Raw genomic sequence first — 22425 nt, 5'->3', positions numbered from 1 at the left:
CTTTACCTTGCATTCTTACCAAACAGAGAGTTCTGCCTGGGAGAACCAGATTAGTAGAAGGCCGTAACTATTTCTTTTTAACCGTTATTCTTTTTTTTTATAAGGTTGGTAGTTGTGGACATGTGACAAGTTAATTTTAAGGGCAATTATGTGACTTTCATGAGGCACTTCATGGAAGATTTATTTATGGGAATATATGGGTTTTCAGGACAGCATCAAAAAATAGCATTTTAGTCGCCATCATCTGGATAAGAAGAATTATCCATGTAATTAGTTTCAAATGAACTTGAAAGGTGTTTCTTAACTTGTGTAAATTCCATCTTAGAGACAAATAAACAAATACAAATTTGCATTTGCATGATTTTTAGAAATGCTTGAAGTTTTAAATACCGTCGTAGATAATTTACTTCATATTCAGACATTTCTTTTACTTTCCAGTTTGGAAAACGTGAACTGAGGGCTTGAATCCTTTATATGGCTTTATGATTAGAGGGTTCATAGTTGACTTAAATTTCCCTTGGGTTTCTTTATTTCATGCAGAACTGTGGGGGAAAAGTTGGAGCTCAGGAGCTATCACTTTATTAAAACACCAGGGACAGCAAAAATCTGACTCAGAATGGGACATAGATCTAGGCTAATGGAAAAAATCCCTGCCATATTTAAGTATGTACAACAATAAAATATGTGTAGTTGAAGAGGGAAAGGCTGCCCAGCTGTTAGCAGATCGGTTCCAGATAATGGAGTGTGGGGTGCAGCTAGTGCATGGAGCTGCTGGTACTGGTAGTATTTCTCACAACTAGCAAGAATAAGAGGAGGATATTCCTGAATCACCTAGATGGTAATGCTGGCTTAGTAGGCAGTGTCTTTCACTGGCTGTGGCAGCCAGAGCTCTCTTAGACCAGGGAACAAGGACTACTGGCTGGTAGGTCTTGGCTCCACAGGGTCAGCCAAGATTTATTTCCCTGACTGCACACGCTGCATTACTGTGGACTGGAAGCTGTGTATCCTACTCCATTGCTAGCCAAGACTACTTTCCTCTAAGTCTTCAAACATTTTAATTTGGAACCGTAACACTTCATTCCCAGAATCATTCAGAATTGCTAATCGTTGAAATATTCCTCCTTATAACAATGTTTGTAAAACTGTGTGACTCAGAGCAATTTAATTAATTGTTAAAAGCATAAAAAAATTTATACTTCTCTCATACATATCAAACTCCTAATAGTATGTTTACAGTGCTTTGTACTTCGGATAATCCTGTTGAAATCTCTGGAGCTGCTTGTCATGTGTATATTAGTTAACACAAGTAAGGATGGCTGAGCCTAGCACATAATCATAATCATAAACACAATGTTCTTGTCAAGTACAATGAGAGAAATCAATTGCTGTGACAATAATTGCTATTCGAAGTCATGGTTTTAGAAAAATAATTGTTCAATTATTTTTATTTTAGAATTGTGCTTGCTTTATAACATATCAATTAAAATGTTCTCTATTTGCCAATAAAAAGATAGTAAATAAAGTGTCAGAAAAACAGTTCTTAGAAAAACAGTATATGTGATCTCTTAGGAAACTTTTGCAACATTGATTTAAAAACTTAGATAAGAGATTCATTTTCTTTGCATGTATCTACGTTAAAGAGCTTTTTGTCATCAGGTTTTTTTTACTGAATACTATTTTTTTTTTTTTGTTCATGTTTAAAAACCCCCATAGTTTGTATGAAAGAGAAACATTAATACAGTGTAGGGTCACTGTTAAGATTGCTATTTAGCTAAGTGTACGTTTTTGTGCTCTTGGCAAAGATAGTGAGATTAAGGGGCATGAGGTTTGTGAATCTAGAGGGATATTTAACTGTTGTCTCACTCAGCACAGCAGGGTTCAAGTAATTAAGCAATAGTTGCCTTGGTGGCCCAACTGCTATTTAAAAAAAAAAAAGGCTTGGGAGGAGCTTTTAAAATATGTGTAACTATACACATTTGGGCAGTCAGTGAGACTGCTATGCACCTAAATAACTTTATGAAAGTAATCTTTGGGTGCTCATGTCTCTATTAGTAAGCAGCATGGACAAGTAAGAGATCATCTGTTGAGTAAAATGGTGCTGAGAACCTGACATCCACACTGCGTGCATCTTGTCATTTTTTCTTTTGGACTAGCTCTAGTTTAGTTCTATGGACTGAAAGCCCATTTGTGTCTGGAATGCACATTGCACATCTTCCAGTTCAGTTTCTACATCATGAGCTCCAAGATTGCTCCACAGTATGAGCCACAGCACAACAGTGGTGACAATCAGGGAATTCGTTCCAAAGCCCACTCCAGATCCAGACTAAGCCAGCACTGCAGGCATACCCCTAGGAATCTAAGAACCTGTCTACCACATGTGTTTGAGCATGGTGACAGTACAACAATGTTAGTGTGAAGCTGCAGTTGAGCTAACAGACCATCCGTTTTCTTGTGAGTTGTTAGAATAGTCTTGACAAACTGTGCCAGTACAGATATGCTGCTCCAAAGGTGGGCTTAACCGGGGATAGCTTAGGGACTCTGCACCATGCTCAGCTGTGTGGGGCTGCTGTACTTTGTCCCCTGTTGTAAAATGAGTAAATGTGACAGGTGCTTGAAGTAGAATCCCATGTAATTTTTAATTTTAATGGTATTAAAAGTATACTGCATTTAAGGTAAAGTTTGAAAAAGTGTTCGCTTTCATCCAATATGGAAATTTCTACTGAATTATTATGCAAATTAGTGGCTTAAGTAAAATCATGGAAACAACAATTATTCATGCATGAATGTTTACATACATTTTTTTTGGCATTTTAATTTCACTTTGCATGTTAAATAATAAGAGAATGAGAAAAGAAATAGCGAAGGATGGAACATTTTGTTTTGTTCCCGTTACCTTCCATTTACAATAATGGTCAATAAAATATTTATATTTAATTCATGAAATAGTTCCTTTTACATCACTGCAAAAATAAGTAAATTATTTCATTTTAACAGAAGTACTCTGTTGATGCAGTATGTAACTAACTTACAGGCATTACTATGTAATGAAAAAAGAAAAGGAATTCTATGGTATATTTATAATGCATTCATAGAGCTTAAGGCACAAATGTGTCATTAATTCATCTAGTCCAACCACACTGACCATTACATTTCACAGATTTCCCCCTGTATTTATCCCTGTAATTTGAGATTGTTTAAAGATGAGCTACAGGTTTTGTTTTAATTTGCAGATACCAAGCAGCAACATATCCACTAATTCCCTTTATGGTTTGTGCTAGTGATTAATCTTAGTTTTTAGTCTGCCTCCTAATCACACACACAGAAAATAATTTCTCAGTTATGGAAAACGCTGCCCTCTCACTCCTCAGCCAGGTCTGTGAACTGCACTAAATATGTCTAAGTATGACCTCTGCAAGTTAAAAATTTACTCTGTATATTGCAAAAAATAGTTACGCAGGCAGCAATTATTCCTTGCAGTCTTCCTTTTCTGTGTTCTGTTAAATCAGTGTTTCTCTTTTCATAGTACCTAGAGCCCTTCTGGGAAGATCATCTGTCTGGCCTAGACCTTGCTACTAGACCCTGTTGTTCTCTTGCAGCCCTTCCTTGGCCACTTTCCTCTGCTGCACTGGACATAAACTACTTACATGCAGGGCTTCCTCTTCCATTTATCCGTTCTCTAATTATTTATTGTCTCTTACGTAATACTAAGACGATAACTTTCAACCAGCCTGTAATACACGCCACTGGTGACGAATTGCTCATTTTCAGGCATGCTTTTTTAGTGTTTCCCCCTATTTTGTTCCACACGGTTTGAAGGGGCAACTGTGGAAAGCTGTCATTATCTTCTGGCAGATCATTTCTTTGTCCTAGAGACTACAAAATCCTAATAATGCTTGAGCTGCTGTGGTTTTAAGTGTGTCGTACCATGATAATTGCTGTATTGGGAAGAATTACATTCTTAAGTGCAGAAAGTCATTCACTCGGTCAGCGTTTCCTAAGCCGTCTGCATTGCAAAGGCATTTATCTGTTTATTTGAGGTCATTCAGAGTCTCAACTAGAGAGTCAGAAATGGTGGACCAAATCTATGACCATGTGGACAAGTCTGTGTAAGCACATTTATTTCTTGTATTCCCTGTTTACTATCCATCCATTTTCTGTATCTTAGTTTATCTGGTCATTGCAGCATAGTCAAATCTTCTTTTTTCGGTATATGTAACCTTATTTTATGATACAGAAAATAAATCATAATAATGTCTGAGTTTAATTCAAATGTGTGTGCTTCCAGCCATTGTTTCTTATCATGTGTTTCTGTGCCAGATGAATGAGAGCCTTGGTATTTTCTCCCCATGGAAACTCGTACAGACTGTAAGCAAGTCACCACTTGATCTTTTTGAAAAGTGAAATGATTGAGCTGTTAAATCACTGTCAGTAAAAGATTTTCTCCAACCTTTGAATATTTTTTTTGTGATTCTTCACTCTATTCTCTCCATGTTTCCAACCTCCTTTAAAGAAATGCAAATACCAGAATTTCAAGAGCAGGTCTGATAGTATCTGTTTTGGCAATACCTTGTAGAGCGATAAATTCATCTCCCAAGTGCTGCTTACTACTGCACACCTGTTTTAATCCTTTTTATTTCAGCATCACAGCAGCAATTCATACTTAGTTGGTCATTCACACTGATCTCTAAATTATTTTGGGAATTGCTTCATTCTAAGGAGAATACATATCCTTTGCTCTGTACATGAGGGGGGGATTCTTTGTCCCTGTAAATACAACTTAGCAGTCATTGTGTTTAAAAAAAAAAAATAATTAAAAAATTGCTGAAATAGGTGCAATTGACCAATTGGCACACTGTATGATTTCTTTGTCCTCATTACCATTAAACATTTTTTTTTTCAGTCTTTATGTCATGTATAGACCTCTCAGCTATTGTATATCAGTCTCATCAAAACCGACTGGAACTGATACTCTGGGAACCTTGCGAACCCATCTAGAAATTTCTTTTTCTGATATTGGTCTCCTTCTGACAATTTCTTTTTTTAGCTGTTAGCTGGCCAATTTTAAATTCATTTATTTTGCACTGCACTCATCTCTGTTTTGACACACTATTTGTGATTGTGCTTTCTTCTCTTATACCTCTGTCTCAAGAAGGCGCTAAGAAGTATACTGGGGGATTGGAGAGCACCCATCTATACTTGTCCTGCTGTTAATACTGTTTCCCTATAATGTCTTTATCATGTCTCCTTTCAACTCCCTATTGTTTCAAAACAAAAGAGCTTATTTCTACTACCATTCTTCCCCTAGCGAAGTAGACTATACTCCTTCATACGTTTTTAGTTCGACTTTGTGGTTTTGAGATGATGTGATGGGTGCTTCAAGATACAGACATACTATAGATTTATGCACTGGCATCCCAATGCTTTCTGTTTTGTTCTTTATTTCTTTTCTAATCTCTCCTAACATCCTATTTGCTGTTTTGACTGCCACTAAACGTTCAGTTGTTATGTTCAAAGAACTATCTGCAATGACTTCAAGACCATTTTCTTGAGTGGTATTAGCTAATTTAGAACCTATCATTGTGTATTTGTAGCTAGAGATTTTTTTTTTCTTGTGCACATTGCCTTCAGTTCATTGGCACTGAATTTCATTCTCTTATTTTATTGCCAAGTCACTCAGTATTGTGAGATCCTTTGCAGTCAGCTTTAATTTTTATTGCCCTAAATAAACCAAGACTATTATCTCACCACAGCCTGGAACCAGGTTAGTTTGAAAAAATCTATTTTCCGTGTCTTTCTTCTCTTCGTTAACATGAATTTTGATATTTTTTTTCCTTCTGATTATTTATATTAAAAAAAAAACAAAGAAGAAAGTGAAGTATTTCATGTTTACTTGCCAAGAAAAGATCATACAAAACTGTTAAGTAAACATTTCACATTATCAACGCTGTAATTTCCAATGATTTATATTATTTTATGGGCATGTCTTTGAAACACTTGTTTCTGATTTTGACATTGCACATAAACAAAATGATGTTTTGACTGATGACAGGAAAGTTCAATGTGTGACCTAGCTCCATTGATGTACAGAGCAGAGAAATAATTTGACTGAAGTTTTTCGGCCAGAATTCTCAATATTTTTCTTCTACTAGCTTAAGAGAATTGTTCAAGAAATTAATAAACGTGAAGGACAGAATTTTCTAAGGAAAGAGATTCCATTCCTGGCCATAATGAAGCAGTCGCACAGTGCAAGGCTCTCTTAGTTTCCTGTGTCCAGCTCTCTTGAATGCATTCATCTTTTTCAAATTCCAGGAGCTTTGAGTTCATCATTCTAAACAGAGTTGCTGATGTTTCCCTAACTTATTTGTTTGGAAGGACTATAGAGGAGGAGAAGAGTAAGTTGAGATGTCTTATCACATGCATGCACAGCATGCTAATTTATAGCAACATGTCAGTGCTCTGATGTTGCCCCTAAGCATCTGCTGCAGTTACTAGCTAGACAGCACAGTATATGGTAGGGAAAACACTTCTGGGAAATAGTATTTGTAAGCATCTATTGGTTTAAAAAGCTTAAAAGATGTTGCTGCAAAAGTGGATTCATTCTGGTGGTCAGTGGGGGTTTTTGTTCTGCTTTTTACTAGACAACAAATATAAATTCACAGTCAACTTGTACTTGCTTTCAAAGGAGACTGGAGAAAGGAAGACTACCAAAGACAAATTTTAAAAAACGAAATCAGTGCATCAACTGGAGTGATGCATTAAACAAAATGGTGAACATTCTCTGATGATCAGTTTCTGTCATAACATTCTTTGTGCTACTTAGATATTTTGTTGTAACAAACTCTTAAGAGAAACTCTTCTAGTAAGAAATACTGTGTTAATAAAGTGGTGTATCAATTAAAATGTTCTTACTGCCTTAGTTCCTTTCAGTGAAGACCTGGGTAGAAAGATGATTTTACACTGATATTAATTAAAGTGTAAGGTTGAGATTCCTCTTCTGAATACCCTAACGTTCTTGAACCAGCACTTACCCTCTCATATCCTTTTATTACAGATTGTTAACTCTTCCAACAATTTTCTCTGGGCAGAATGGTTCTTAGATATGCTAAACTGTTCTGATCCATTGATCAGAATCAATCAAAATTCCAAATACCTTTGTTTTTTAAAGGATCTATACCAAGAACCAATAAAAGCTCAACGCAGTATTTAAAATGGTGCTATAAGGAGAGAGGGAGAATATATCTTCCTTTCCATGAAAATCCCTAAGTTCCAAAGAGCATTAAAAAACTGCTAAAAAAGGCTGGTGGTTGACATTGGCTGTTAAGAGGAAAGTCAAACTTTGCATATAGAAACAGATACTTTAACAATTTTTTCCTTTCAGGTTCAGAACAATCAGCCTTCTTGGAGCTCAACAGACAGAATTAAGTCTCTTAAGTAAAAAATCAAGCTGTTAATTTTAATTGAACATTCTATGCCCAAACCACTTTATATATCTTATACTTTTCTCTTTCAAACTTGGTCTCACTCTGGCAGGTTTTCTCAAGGGTGTTCAAAGAAGAAATTGATAAAAAAGAATTTTGAAAGCTCGTGGTGAAAAGAGTTCTAAGTGAATAAGATGCTGATAGAAAGGCATATCGATTTGTATTACTTTAACCATCAAGGAAAGCTTGTGTTATGGAGAGTGAGTTTTGAACGTACTCAGAGCAATGGTACTTTTTGTTTTTAAATATTCAGTGGTACAGCTGATTCTGTTGCTTACAGACCAAGAATGATTGGGTGCTTTCATTCCATTACCTTGATAGTGACATTAAACTACAGTTGCCATAAACTGGTTTCTAATAGTCTTCATATTATGGATAAATATTGAATGCCGTGAGCTGTTATTTCTGGAGATGTATCTTGTAGGTCATAATTTCAGTTCTGTTTACAGCATGATACAGGTGTTACTGCATGGATAATGATTATATTTTACATTTATGTACAGTACTCCACTGAACTATACTACTTCAGGGAGGTCTTGGTATTTCCCATATTAGTTAAAGAATACATTTTGAAGCTTTTTGGCAAAAAAAAAAAAAAAATAAGGATGACTAGTGTAGTTCAACAGTTACATGGTTGTATTAATTGCAAACACTGTGCACAGCAGATGTGCTAACATGACTGAAAGTTCTTCACACTAGAAAATCCAGATATTTTTATAAAACACTGTCTAAATAAAGTAAAAGATGTTCTGAGTGCTTACATTAGGTATCAACTTTAGAAGCCTTTTGTCAGTATCCAGGAATTCACTAAGAGGTTGAGAGTTCAATGATCTTTCTACTAAAATCCTTTTTGGACTAAATGTTACAAATACAAAAATACTGGAGCAAGATAGAAAGCATGTGCTCTGATTGTGAACTGTGGAAGTTTAATAATTTTGATATTTTTTTGTCTTCTTCTGTTCTGTCTTTGGGACTGTAATGTGGTGATATTCTTTGGGATGTTTTCCCTGGGCAATTCACTATAGAAATACTCAATTTGATAAAACAGTCCTATTGTCATGTGCAAACCTGGTTCCTCAAACTAATTATACTCGCTGCATAGTTATCATTCCTGCATCCCAGGTCATTATTCAGAATTCACAAACTGAGAGAAGTATATATTGGTATAATTTTTTTGCTATAGTTCATCCTTTTTATCCATCTGCTGAATGTGAAATATGTAGTGCATAATTGTTGAGACTCTTGTGGGTATGTGGATGGTTGTAATGGAGCTTATCTCATGCTAATGGAGACAGTAATAGCATTTTATGGAGACAACCACAGCATCAGAGGTGTGCATTCTCTTTATTCTCTTTTGACTTTGAACTTGGATGGTTGACTGTTGTTTGTCATCCTGGTAGAGTTTAGTTTTCCTCTATTTTTGTGGGATTTTTTCCACGCTTAAATGTATTTTCTTTACCTTTGATACCCTAAAAAGACAAGCTTTTTCAGACCATTATGTTACAATTACTTTTTTTTTTTTTTTTTTTTTTGTAATTGCAGTTGTTTCTTATCCTTACTGCTGGTAGCCGCTGTCGTTTGGAAAATCAAACAAACCTGTTGGGCTTCTCGACGGAGAGAGGTATCAATAACTTTAAGATTCTTGTAGTAGCTTTGTCTTTCAGAATAAACTGAGAGCTTTGATGAACAATCACACCTCCACTTTCACCTGTATACACAATTTAAATATCCCTCTAAACATTTTTTTTACCCTGGACTTTTTATGCTAAAGAAGAAAACTTCGTTTCTTCCTCCTGTCAAAAAGTTAAAGAAATTCGAGCACTAGGTTGCAGAAAGCTAAATTTTCTTTATGGTGGAATATTTAGAATAGCATAGCATAGCATAGCATAGCATAGCATAGCATAGCATAGCATAGCATATTTCAGTTGGAAGGGACCTGCAAGGATCACCTAGCCTGACCACTTCAGGGCTGACCAAGTTAAAGCATGTTATTAAGGGCATTGTCCAAATGACTCTTAAACACTGGCAGCCTTGGGGCATCAACCACCTCTCTGGGAAGCCTGTTCCAGTGTTTGACCACCCTCTTCGTAAAGAAATGCTTCCTAATGTCCAGTCTAAACATCCCCTGGCACAGCTTTGAACCATTCCCATGCGTCCTATCACTGGATACCAGGGAGAAGAGATCAGTACTTCCCCTCCTCAGGAAGCTGTAGAGAGCGATGAGGTTGCCCCTCAGCCTCCTTTTCTCCAAACTAGACAAGCCCAAAGTCCTTAGCCACTCCTCATAGGACATTCCTTCCAGCCCTTTCACCAGCTTTGTTGCCCTCCTCTGGATGCATCGAAGTACCTTAACATCCTTTTTAAATTGCAGGGCACAGAGGTGCATGCAATGCTCAAGGTGAGGCTGCACTGATGCTAAATACAGAGGGATAATCACCTCTTTTGACCAGCTGGTTATACTGTGTTTAATGCATCCCAATATTCTCAATAGACTCAAAATAGTAGTGCAAAAACATTGATAAATTGAGTGAACACAGAGGATCATAGTGTAGCATCTCAAACTTTCTAGGAAACTATTTGATACTGTGACGTAGGCTGTGTTGTTATCAACAGTCACTGGAACATTAAGTAGGAGGCAACCCCCTCTCCAAAGAGCTTATACTTTCGTCTTTTTTTATTCTAAGCAAAATTCTATCTCTGTTAATATCAGTAGTTCTGTCATTAAAGCCATGGCACAATTGAAGCTCTTCAATAAATACTCATACATAAGGTCTAAATCATTATACCTGTGTTGGAAATTTCACCCAAATATTTGTTCTTACCTGTTTAACAAATAATTAAACTTATATAAGATTAAACTTAGGTTATATATACTGCTACATGTACATAGCATGATTCAGGTGATGTATACTGATAGTTGCCATGTTTAATTTTATTCTCATAAATAAGATGTATAATTTTTAGACAGTGATTTTTTCCCCCTGAAGCTTCTAATCTTGATAATTTTTGGAAACAACACTTGCTTAATGGTACTGTAATCTAGATTTAAAAAAAAAAGCCAAGTCTTTCTCTAATTGATTAATTTTTCTTAGTATACTGGCACCATGTATGTTTAATTTTTTTTTTTTTTTTTTCTGTAGATCTACAGTGAATTTATATATGCTTTAGAAGTGCCATGTAACTAGCACTTACAATTTTCCTTCACTGAAATTATAGCATAATAAGGCCCAGGTTTAGCTTTGAACTGGTGCTACAAAGAAAAATGAATATTATCGTAGTTATTTCATTTAGGTATTTTTTTATTTAGGTGAATATTATTAAGCATATTCTCCCTCTAAAGGCATGTGCTCATATATTTGTTATTACTTGCAAAATACAGAAGAAAGTTACTTTAAACTACAGTATTCTATTCAACTTACTAATATTTTATTTTAATTTCTCTCAGTACTTAACTCGTTAATAGTTCTGTGCAAAATTGTATTGTGCTGGAATGTAGTAATTCTTTGGTTTCATTTCTCATGTTAATTAGGTTGTTTTATTGACATGTTTAAGAACAAATACAAATACATAACTTCACAGATCTAGGGGATCTAATCTGTTTTCCGCAGTTACTCTCCTAGATGTTTAAAATATAGTATTTTTAATGCAGTCTGTAGGCATCATCCCATAAACACATTCTCATATAAAATTTTTTTAAGTTTTCCAAGTTTTATTTTCCTAATGTCATCAAAAGCATTTCTAAGACTGTATGAAACCTCATATAAGCTGACTGATAAATACAACGTAAACATAAATCAGCTTCTTTGGAAGAGCAAAATAGAAAGAAATACTTGCCAACTGGATTAAAACTCTCAGAGGTCCATGCTTCAGTTCTGATCCTTGGTTTTCCTTATATATAACTAGAGAAACTTAGTTGTCTCTCATTCAGAAATGTTACTTGTTTAATTTCAAAATTACATGAGTATCTATTTCTTCCTATTTTAAATGAGGTATGAAATGGTACCTAGAGTGTGGTAGCATTATGAATTGTAAATGTTTAAACAAGTCTCCTTTATTTTCAATCTGCCATTGCACATCAGCAGCAGTTCATGTCAAACACAAGTTTTCAATAACGCTCCATGTAATATTTTCCTTTAATCTAGATCAGAGAACTTGTTTTTATAGGTAGCATTTTTTGTAAGGTTTTGGAATGAAGTGTTACAGATAAATTGTATGAGTAACATACAAGTAGAAGGCAATCTATTGTTGAAAAGAATTCTGAAGTACCTACTTTTAAAGCCCACCCATTTAGGCAGATGAGCTTTCCATCTCTTTCATCATTCTTGAAAGGCAGGAATGTTTGACTCTTTAGATGTTACTTTCAATATGGACACAAGCTACAGTAAGAAGTGAAATATAACAAGAACACAAACAAATATGAAAAAGCATGCTGTTAATAGTTATTCATCTCTTTATTGTTCCAAATTCAATGTAGCATGGCCTCAATCCAATACAAAGCAAGAACAAGGTGTTTTCATTGTGTAGTGGGAATGTCTCAATTTTCCCATGAATTTAGAAATTTTCTCTCCGGTTTCTTTCCTAATTCATTGCTCTTTGAGCAAATATTTGCTTTTCACTGCTTAGAGCATTGCCCAAATCTTACTGAGCAGTTCATTTGAATTTAGGCTCTATTATATGCACATGTAAGAAACAATTATATGTATAAGAAAATAAATAAATAAATAAATAAATAAATAAATAAATTGTGTCTTCCAGAAGACTTTAACTGATGTTTGGCAACACTGAGCTTAACTTCCCTTTTCCCATATCTATTGGTCTTTCCATTTAATTAGTTGAAATAATTTTTCCCTAAGCCAAGTCCTTGAGTTTTGGTAATTTTTTTTTGCTCATAACAAAATTTTTGTTCTCATCTTTTTCCTACTTATATTGCTGCCTCTTAAGATATTCTTTATCTAAGGCTTTTTGAACATCTATGTTTATACTTTAACTCCTGGCTGAGCTTCTCTTCTTCTGTCCTGCCTTCTGAAAGGGCAAGAAACAGCAGATAGACTCCCTCTCACCTTATGCCATTAAAGTTATTCACCTTCTGCATTGAAAGAAAATGGGAAGTATCATTCTTTTATTTCATAGTTCCAAAAAGATCAATGAAACTTTGAGCAGGAGAACAAGAACAACCTCCTGCCTGGCATCCCTTGACACCTTCCCTCACCCATCCCTCCCATGAATCTGCAACATTTAGAAAAAGGTTTTTAAGAAAGGCTGAAGTAAGACAGTGAAATATTGCTCATCTGAGAGAGCTTGATCCTTGAAAGGAACAATACAGAATATAATGAGATGATTTCCAAAGCACTATTCTTATGGCACTCTTTCTTGAGAAACAAGCCAGAAGGAACTGGGAACATTCTCATGGGTACCAAACCTCAAATTCATACTTACAGAGCAGGATAACATTTGCAGGCAAGCATGGAAATTCATGTAGGAGTAGACAAAGGGCAAGAGGTACTTGATTGTCAAATAAGTTAAAGGAGTTCCTAAGTATGGCAAAGTTCAGGAGCAGGAAAGCATTTTTTAAAAGAATCTTATACTACATAAAAAGATCAGATACGTACTCTAGGTTTTAATCTCTCATCCTTCTTTTTCCTCCAAAGACTCACAAATCTTTCTACTGGTACCTTTCTCAGTGAAATTTCCACTGCATTTTATACCCAGAATTCACCCAATAGCCCATCCATGAAGTTTCAATCTGATTCTGATTTTGTTCTGTATACAAAAAAGATGTATCACCCAGATTTAGTAAATAAGAAAATTGAAGAGAATATTATTTGTTGTCTCTGCATGTTTCATATCTAAAGTATTCATTCAATCTTCTGTTGAGAATGGGTAGAAGAGAATGTGTACATAGATCATTTTGCTGAAAAGCTTGATAGGTTGCCTGCCAGTTTTGTAGTAGCTCAAAGGTTTTGTTTCATGAACTTCTGATTGAAGGGCACCACACTGCAGATAAAATTTGCATCCAAATGATTTCTTATTAATAGTGTGTTGAACTTTTCTTTTTACTGACAAGATTACACTGAGGTCGCTAACAAAGCTCATACAGATGGGATTATAAACGACACAGCTTCTAGTTGAGGTATTTTACCAATGTATTTGTCCTTCATAAAGTAAAGCATTTGCTGCTCAGATACCCTTTGTACTATTCATTCAGCCAGATGTTTTGAAGAATTGTTACCTTTAATCCAGAATCATGCAATATCTGATGTCCACACAGAACTACTCTTCCTCCACCCACACAGACACACACAAAATACATTAATGCGCCAACGTGTTGTGTGTCATTACATACATTTGTGTATATTGGATCAGTCAATTAGTTAAAAGGCAGTTTTACATCTTTTCTTATGAAAATCTTTTTTACATATTATTATAATTACACACTAGAAAGAGCTTACATATCTTAGAAAGATGACTTAGAATGTTATTTCCTCATGTAATACACTATAAGTCTCTTGAGAAATGAGGAAGTAATGCATGATTGCACATTTATGTAAAAATGTTTGAAAGCATGGTATTATATGTGTAGAGTGCTTGCCTAACTTTAAAGGTTAATATCATTCCTTTATTGGAATTTTCATATTTATATATAGCATTTCATTATACAGTCAGCTGTGCACCATTTGCCTGTCCGAAAGAATAGCATATACAAGCATAAAAACATGGAATTACAGAGAATGCTTACTTTATACAGTGTGTGGGTGCCACACAACTTATTGCTTCGTTTTATTAAATAAGCTTATGTTTGTTTAAAAAAACCCCCACCTTTCTAGCCTTAATTTTAATATCAAGGTAGTTTTATTCTCTTGAATATTCAAAGATTCTTAAAAACACACAAATGAAACTGAAATAGACTTCTTAATAACAGTAACAATTCATGTGATAGCTTTAGGCTCATTTCTATGGTAACCCTAATAAGAAAAAGAAAGTTCAGTTATGTCGATAGTACTAATGAATGTAGACAATATGTGAATTTCAGCTAGAGCTTTTTTACTTTATATTGTAATGACACTTGCATTTTTAAAGTATTCCTTTTAGAAAAGGCAATAATGGCTTTTGGTGTATGTAATATTGTTTATGGAATGCAACATGTTTAGTTTAGGAATATGAATACCCATAGGATGTGGTGTGTTCTTGAACAACAAACAAAGGAGCAAAAGGAATACTTTGGTTCATCTATATGTTTTAATGTGGACAAGAGACCACCAATAGTAGATATAAGGAAACCAAGAAATGTTAATGCATATCATTAAAGTACCCCAATGCGTAATATTATTCATGTGTGTAGGTGTCTACAGGATTATATGCTTTACGTTTAAAAGTTGTTAACTTCACAGATCACTTTTCTGGTAGCTTCTTGTCTGTTGCTTAGCAAATATCTTACATATCTATATGTACTTACTCATACACTGTGTGAGTAATCCTACTGAAGTCAAAGGAGCTATTCATAGGACCAGAATCTCAACTTGTTATATTGCTCAAGCTCTTCTGAAATCAGTAGAGCTATGACTGCTTATTTCAACTGTGGATATAGTTTTATTGAGGATAACTAGGGCATTTATTTTAGGCTAATGTTTTCTGCATTCTCTCCAACCTAAAATTCAAGTTCCTCTGTGAATGAACCTTTCAAGTGATGTGCCTAGTTAGTTGACACTAGATCTTGTCTCAGGACTCCCTCTGCAGTCAGTATAAGAGACACCTCCAAATGACAACTCATCGCAGCCAATTTTCGCAGTGTTCACTTTATACTCAATATTTGTGGGGGCCTGACTTGTTGTTAATGATATAAATAACCCAATGAGTCAAATCTCCTATACTGAGAGTTAATCTTTCATTTAATTTTGTAAAATTCAAGTTGTATTTATAATACTGTCACTTCATAAAAATAAGCATCTGATTGGTTCCTATATTCGCGCTGCTTGCATCATGCTTATTCTCTGTAAAGAGAATTATTAAACGGTACCAGTGACAGACTCAGTAAGAAAGAAATCTTTCATTGGAAAGATTTATTTTGAGGGGGTGAGTTAAAGTTGATCTAATGCAGATATCTCAAAACATCATACAGTGTTAAGAGGCTTCCATGAACAATTATCATAAGGCTAGGGGCATGAGATTGAAGAGCCTGTGATAGTTATTGACAGCTGCGTATGTCCTGCCAGAGGCATTTATCCCAGGAAGTAATCCTAGCTGTCCTGTGTCAACTCTGCCATCTTCAGTAGCAGTTCACCATGTCCTGACTGCATAGAGTTGACCCAAGTTTTGTTTGGGCCCCATACAGTTCTAAAGCTCTGTGCCCTTTAGGGGGATGGCATGGTCTGTGGAGACAGAGAGCTGTTGGAATAGTGTTGAAGTAGTATGTAGACTGGAGGAAATTAACTACACTAAGAAAATCATTGGGGAGGTAGAGATAAAACCAGAAGCCAAATTACGCATCAAGTGAAAATATTCCTTTGAAAACACTACAGGTAGACAATGGAAACCTTGAAGCATGGGATGAATATGTTGTAAGGCAAAAAGTAGCGATCTGGTTTCCTTTGCAGAACTTCCCTTCCACGAGTTTATCAGTTTCATCTTAAAATCATCCTGTCCGAAGGAGAATTGAAGAACATTATATTATACTATAATTCATCTTGTCTCTTGAAGTTGTCTTTCTTTAGAACTCATATAGGTATATAATTTTCTTATATATTGTACTACCATATTCTTTGGCAGGATAATCGGCAGGATATTTTTTTTTCTTTCTTACTTTTTTTTAATTAAAGCTGAAAAATATCAGTAAGTTGGAAGTAGGGAGCTGGCTTTTGGCTTTACCTTTTCTGGTGGCCAAGTTTGGAACAGAAACAAATAAAGCCAAATCAGCTATTCAGGGATGTACACCTGAGCTATGAAAATTTGTTCATATCTCTAGTACCTCTAGTCCTTGTTTTCTTAAAGTAAGTACATGTAAACGTGTTTTTGAACAAGTACATGTAAAAGACAATGGAAATCAGTGTGTGTGTGCAGATAAAACACCCACTTTTAGCTAACACAAGGCATTTATGAAAGCTTGCTAACAGATCGGTCTGTTTCTTCATTCCACAAAAATTCAGAATGTAAAGAAGATAAAAGATGACCATACATTTTGCAAGGAAAATTGTGGGGTACTTCTCTATTAAAAAAATAAATAAATGAGGGAAAACATAAACTAAGTAGGTGTTTCAATTATATCTACATATGACCAGGAGAAGAAAATTGTTCACTTTTCTTAACATAATAACCAAAGTTCCTTCTCACATTTACATATTGTAGTTAGCCTGAAGAATCCCAAAAGGCAATAATCAAAACAAATTAATTTCATTATATGTGATTCCTGGGAGTATGCATAGAAGGAAGCTTGGATGTAGTTATTAGCGCTGATAACAGTACTTTAAAATTAATAGTTGTGGTATTCTGTTCAGTAGAATTTATTTTCAAAGTTGAGATTTCTAAATATTGGTATAAAATACTGCTGGAGATAGTATTAATGTTAGAATGGACTATATTAATTCCTGCTATTTGTCACAGACCTGGTTAAATCTTGCAAGTTTACCAGGTTAAGCTTTCAGGCATTTAAGAGGAAGAGGGAACTGGCCAAAATGAAAAAGACTGCCTGAGGCAACTGGCCACTTGGCAGAGCCTAAGGAGTCTTTAAGCTGTATGGTCTGAGAGGTTTCCATGGGACTAGTTGCAAACATAAGAGCATTAGCAGAATTTTTAGCAAACTACCTGTCAGCAAAAAGCAGCAGACAGAGAAGAAAGGCAATCCTTAGTGGGGCCCTGGGAAGAAGCCAGATAACTTCTTTTGAATTTCTGAGAAGAGTTGCCTGGATTTGTTTCCACAGTGTTAAAGGAATCAGGACAGTGCATATGTTCTTTGTAAATAAAGAGGATTTCACCGAAATAGATGATTCATTTTTGTCTCTTAACAAAAACAAAAGAGCAGGTGTTGAATATTGGCCCAAAGTGGTAAGACTCTACTTTACATCTGTATTTCCTTGGTGTTTGCAGTATAGTGTCAATTTTTTGTACCCTATTAAAACACAAACAAACCTCCCATTCCCCAAAGCCCTGTAAGAAAGAAGTAAGAGGATTTAGGTGCAAACAACAAAAATGCTTAGAAACTTGGAAGAACTCTGTTATGAAGAGAGAGTGAAAAGGTTTGAGGGTTTACAGTAAGAGCTCTTTGAGGGAAATGCAAATACTCCTCTTTAGTTCCTCCTTAGCTTTTCTCAGAGTTGGGAGCAATTTTAGTGGTGCTGGGTAGACAACTTTAGCCCAGGTGAGTCACCTGCAATAGGGGAAGCATAAAAGAAACTGTCAGAATTGTCCTTCCTCCAAAGAGCAGGGAAGCAACTCAAAGTCCAAGCCTAGAAGACATACATACTTCCTCTCTATCTAAAGTTCTGTTTATTCACACTTGAATGTTAATCATGTCTTCTAAAAATTATATTAAATCATGGTAACAATAATTTTGGTTGCTTGTAATGTATGGAACGTTTGCTACTGGTCTGTAGACAGCTAATGTCAATATTGTTGATGTTCTTTCACAAATTCCAAAGTGTATTTCACTTTGCCCGGCATGGGTAGTAGATGCCTTCTAAAATAACCACATTGACCTTTTTCTCTATTAAAGCTAGTGTTGATAATATACACAATTATTCTTTCTTTCTTTAAAAAAGAAAGGAGGAGCAACCTTGAGAGGTGTCCTAGCTCAAGGGGAGATCACTGCCATGCAGTCACGCTGCCTAGCAAGGAGAGCTCAAGGAAGGCTCACTTAGGCTGTCATATTTATGGAATAAAGCGGTTGGCTCGTAGTCAAATTACATGCGATGGGAAAGGTACGCATGAGACTCCTTGTACCCACAACTTTCTTTGTTCCTTGATAAATGAGTCTTGGAAGAGCCACCCACTATTCATGTGTAATTGCATGATCGGTGTTCCAAGCTCATATGCATCGATGCTCACTGTGTCACTCTGCTCCTTTGTGGGTTTTCAGAGAACTAGAGGAGTTCTTGGCCTGGCTACAGCTCAGGCCTTTACCTCCTTTGGAGCCTGTAACAAACTACTGCTAGTTTGGTTAAGGGGTCAAGTGCAGAAGGCACTGAAGTTTCTTATATGTGGACAACTCCCTGCTAAGGTCAGAGCTTTAATAATTTTCAATGCAAAGAGAATGCAATGATCAATGCAGCTGGAAATTAGTTAACTTCATCAACTCATTTTTTCAGTGCCTGCACTATTAGTTGGTTTACTCTCTCAGCAGAATGTGTTCAGAATGTGAATGTTGGTATTGTTCCTACCAACAAACTCTATGGGGAACTCCTCCACTTTCTGTAGATATTTGTACATACAAACATTCCTTGGCGTCATCCATCTGAGCAAACGGTGGCTGTGCAGTTCATCTGGGCACCTTCTAGGGTTCTCCCCCTTCTCTGGGTAGAAGGAAATAATAGTAGGTTCATGGGGACAAAATTGGCATGTGTATGCTTATTTCTTGAGGAACCTGTCAATACAAAGTAACAGTGAAACCTTAGGCTGGAAAAAATCCAAAAACCCCTTAGAAGAAAACACAGTCTACAACAAGGTAGAGTAGTTATTCTTTCTTAAGGATATAATGATGCAAGGTTTATCCTTCCTGACGGTATAGTTTTTATTGCTCCAACAGTTCACAAACAACAGTTGAGAATTAGTGTGACCTGATATAAACTAAGCTCATTACATTCATTTTCAACAGATAATTAATAATTAACATATAACCTTTGGCTTTCCTTTTATCTTCAAGTATTGACAGAAGTCGCATAAAAACATACTATGTGTGGCAAAAATGCTTTGAAATGCAAAACTTAATTAAAATTAATGTAATGTTATTTTAGGACAGTTGTATAGTAGCAGAAGTACTATAGGGAATATGAATATTTGAATAGACCATTATTTTTATCCATGCTGTTCAATTTATACACAAGTAATTTCTGGAAAACAGAATACCACTTGATATTTTGGTTGGAATTTATTGGATTGAGTGCACCATGGCAGTTAAATTGTAACATCAGTAAATTACTCTAGACTGCTTTAACAATCATGACCAATGTGTGATTAACAAAAATGAAAAAAAAAATGAAACCACAATGAACCCTGTAGCTTGAGCTTTTTTGGCTTTTTGTGCTCCATGTACATTTTGAAAATCCCAGTTAATTAGACTTATCATATCTAAATAGCTGTAGTTTCTTAGTCTTTTATATTTGTGCAGCCACCATCAGAAATACTGCTGGAGGAGGCAGACAGGGAATAGCATGTCCTGGGCAGGACAAGTTTGGGTTTGGAAGACTGTCATTTGCTTACTGGTGTCACAGGTGGCCTTGCACAAATTGCTTCGCTGCCTGGGCCATCAGTTTCCCCATCTGTAGAACGGACTCAGTTGTGCAGGTCTTCTTTATAGGCTTTTCATTAAAGATACTGTTGCTATTATTTGGGGACCCTATTCTTCTGACTGTTTTGCTTTATTCCCCAATAATCCTGTTTGTCCCTAGGTAATTTATTTAGGCATCTATCCATTTAGGAAATGGACACTGGATTGCTCTCTTAATTGTTGTCTGGGTGCATTGCTACTAATCAGAGATACAAACATCATCTGAAATACAGTCTATTATTTTAATGTGTTATATTTAATTCATATTTCAATATTTGATAAAATACATTGTGAAAGTACGAAATATCTCATATGTGTTTAATTTTCAGCTTGATTAAAACCAATCACCCATTTCTTAGGGTTTTATGCTTTCCGAGTATGTTAATGATGTACAGTACTGATTCTGCACTACTTTTTACCTACCATAATAATTCATGCCTTCAGAAAGTTAAGGAAAAATATTTCCAGAACACAGTGGGAGCATGTTACAAAAATGCCATACTAATGCATATGTGACCCAAATCAAGTCAAGTATCAGGCACACCACATTTTGACTTAATACCTTAACAGTGTCCGTTAGTAATATTCCTGAACTTTTCCTCTTCCCCATTCTCATGGAAAGCAAGTCCACATTGTTAATGTTGATAATGATGAAATTAACCATGCGTGAAATGTCGAAGTTTCACCTCTGGTTAGAGCATCCCGTATACCGTAAGCTCATAGAAAACAATGAACATAAATCATTTCCATAGACAGGGAGGAAAAGAGGAGCAAGAGAATTATGGTCAGTAAATTCCCAGAAACATCCCTGAACAAAAACTAAGCTGCTTGTAAGCACCTATGAAAAAAAAGATTAAAAGCCTAAATGTTTTTTCAGGAACCAAATCATATGAAAAGATTATGCTTTTCTTCCAAGGTAGGATAAAAGTCCTTTTGAATGGAAGGGAAAGCATCTGATTCTTGTACAATTTGGCATTATAAAGGTTTTAAAAATCTATCACATGATACTTTAATTAATAAGGAAAGGAAGCATTGTCATGATTACATAGCTGTGGAGTAGGTGCAAAACTGGTCAGAAAAACATACTTAGATGTTTATTATCAGTAAAATGAAATATTAACTACATGTTGACTGTAGTTAACTGATTAACTACAGTTTAACTTCAATGATTTGGCCTAGCTCTAGAACTCTTCAGTGTTTTTATTAATGACCTAAGTTATGCAATTCAAGAACACATCTATTAAATTTGCAGATACTAGAAGCTGGGTTGCAATTGTGTTGCAGGCAGGATTAGACTTCAAAATAATCTTTACAAATTGGAGAGAATATCCATACTGGTGAATGCAAGCTTTTTACCTGGTAGAAATAATCATCTTCACAGAAACAGCATGAGGAAAAAGCTGACGGTGCTACAATTGTTCAGAACTGATCGATGGCTTAGAAATGTTCACAAGCTGAATGTAAGTCAAGAGCAACCTAGTTACAAAAAAGGAATATATTACTGACTTGCATTGGTAGAAGTAGTAACTCTAAGGCATCTAATTCCTATGCTTTACTGAGTATGGCCTTAACTGGAGCATCGTGTCCAGTTTCGACACTCCAGTTCAAAAAGCGTATGGAATATTTGGAAATGTTCTGAGGAGAGCAACTGGAAAGTATGGCTGTCTGTAGTTGTATGGTGTGAAAGAGGAACATGGATGATATGATAACAGCCTTGAAGGTTGGGAACAGAGTCATGCATTTGCTGTATCTGTCATAGAAAGGACAAGAAGTGAGGCGCCTGTGCTGCAGCAAAGAACATTCAGGTGACACAATGAAAAATAATAAATTATAATGATTAGGGTAGTGTAGTCCTGCAATAGATTGTCTTAGAGATTCTAGAGACTCTCTGTCATTGAAATCCTTTAAGAGTGGGGTAGGCAAATATAGGACAGAAATTAGGAGACATAGATATGTCTCTGCAGGGGGGTGGATGGTCTCTTGACAGTCTCCTGAGGTCTCTTTTAACCATATGACCATATGATTAAAAAATCCCACTTCATGTTGAAGTCAAGGAGAGATATTTTGTACATACCAGTAGCATTTTTATTTATCATAGAATCACAGAATGGTTTGGGTTGGAAGGAACCTTTAAAGATCACCTAATGCAACCCCTGCTGCCATGAGCAGGGACATCTTCCACTAGAGCAGGTTGCTCAAAGCCCCATCCAACCTGACCTTGAACACTTCCAGGGATGGGGCATCCACAACTTCTCTTAGACTGCCTACAGCCAGCTGATATGAAATTACAGCAGCGTATATTTGTAATAGTGCTGTAATAGTACCTGCATTTCCTCATTAAAGACTATTTTAAAGTCTACATGAATTTGATACTTATACTTTCATTGCAAAACTGTGTCCCAAATGATGATAAAGGCAAGTAATTATCCAGAAGTTCAGTTGTTTTTTCCATTGAAAACGCTTTTAAGTGGCAGC

At 35.7% G+C, this 22425-nt stretch overlaps 1 protein-coding gene across 1 annotated transcript in view; it reads left to right on the top strand.

Moving 5' to 3' along the window:
• The window catches only part of ATRNL1 (attractin like 1), a gene marked incomplete at both ends in the record, with an annotated part of 524731 nt that overhangs the window by 284914 nt on the left and 217392 nt on the right, over positions 1–22425 (top strand). The window contains one exon of the mRNA XM_082310449.1: positions 9021–9099. Within this exon, the coding sequence (XP_082166575.1) occupies positions 9021–9099 (79 nt within the window). The remainder of the gene's footprint in view (positions 1–9020; positions 9100–22425) is intronic.

Source organism: Platalea leucorodia, assembly GCF_965183815.1.
Source record: "Platalea leucorodia genome assembly, chromosome: 4".
NCBI classification, from domain to species: Eukaryota; Metazoa; Chordata; class Aves; order Pelecaniformes; family Threskiornithidae; genus Platalea; species Platalea leucorodia.
This window is presented reverse-complemented; position numbering and strand designations above follow the sequence as displayed.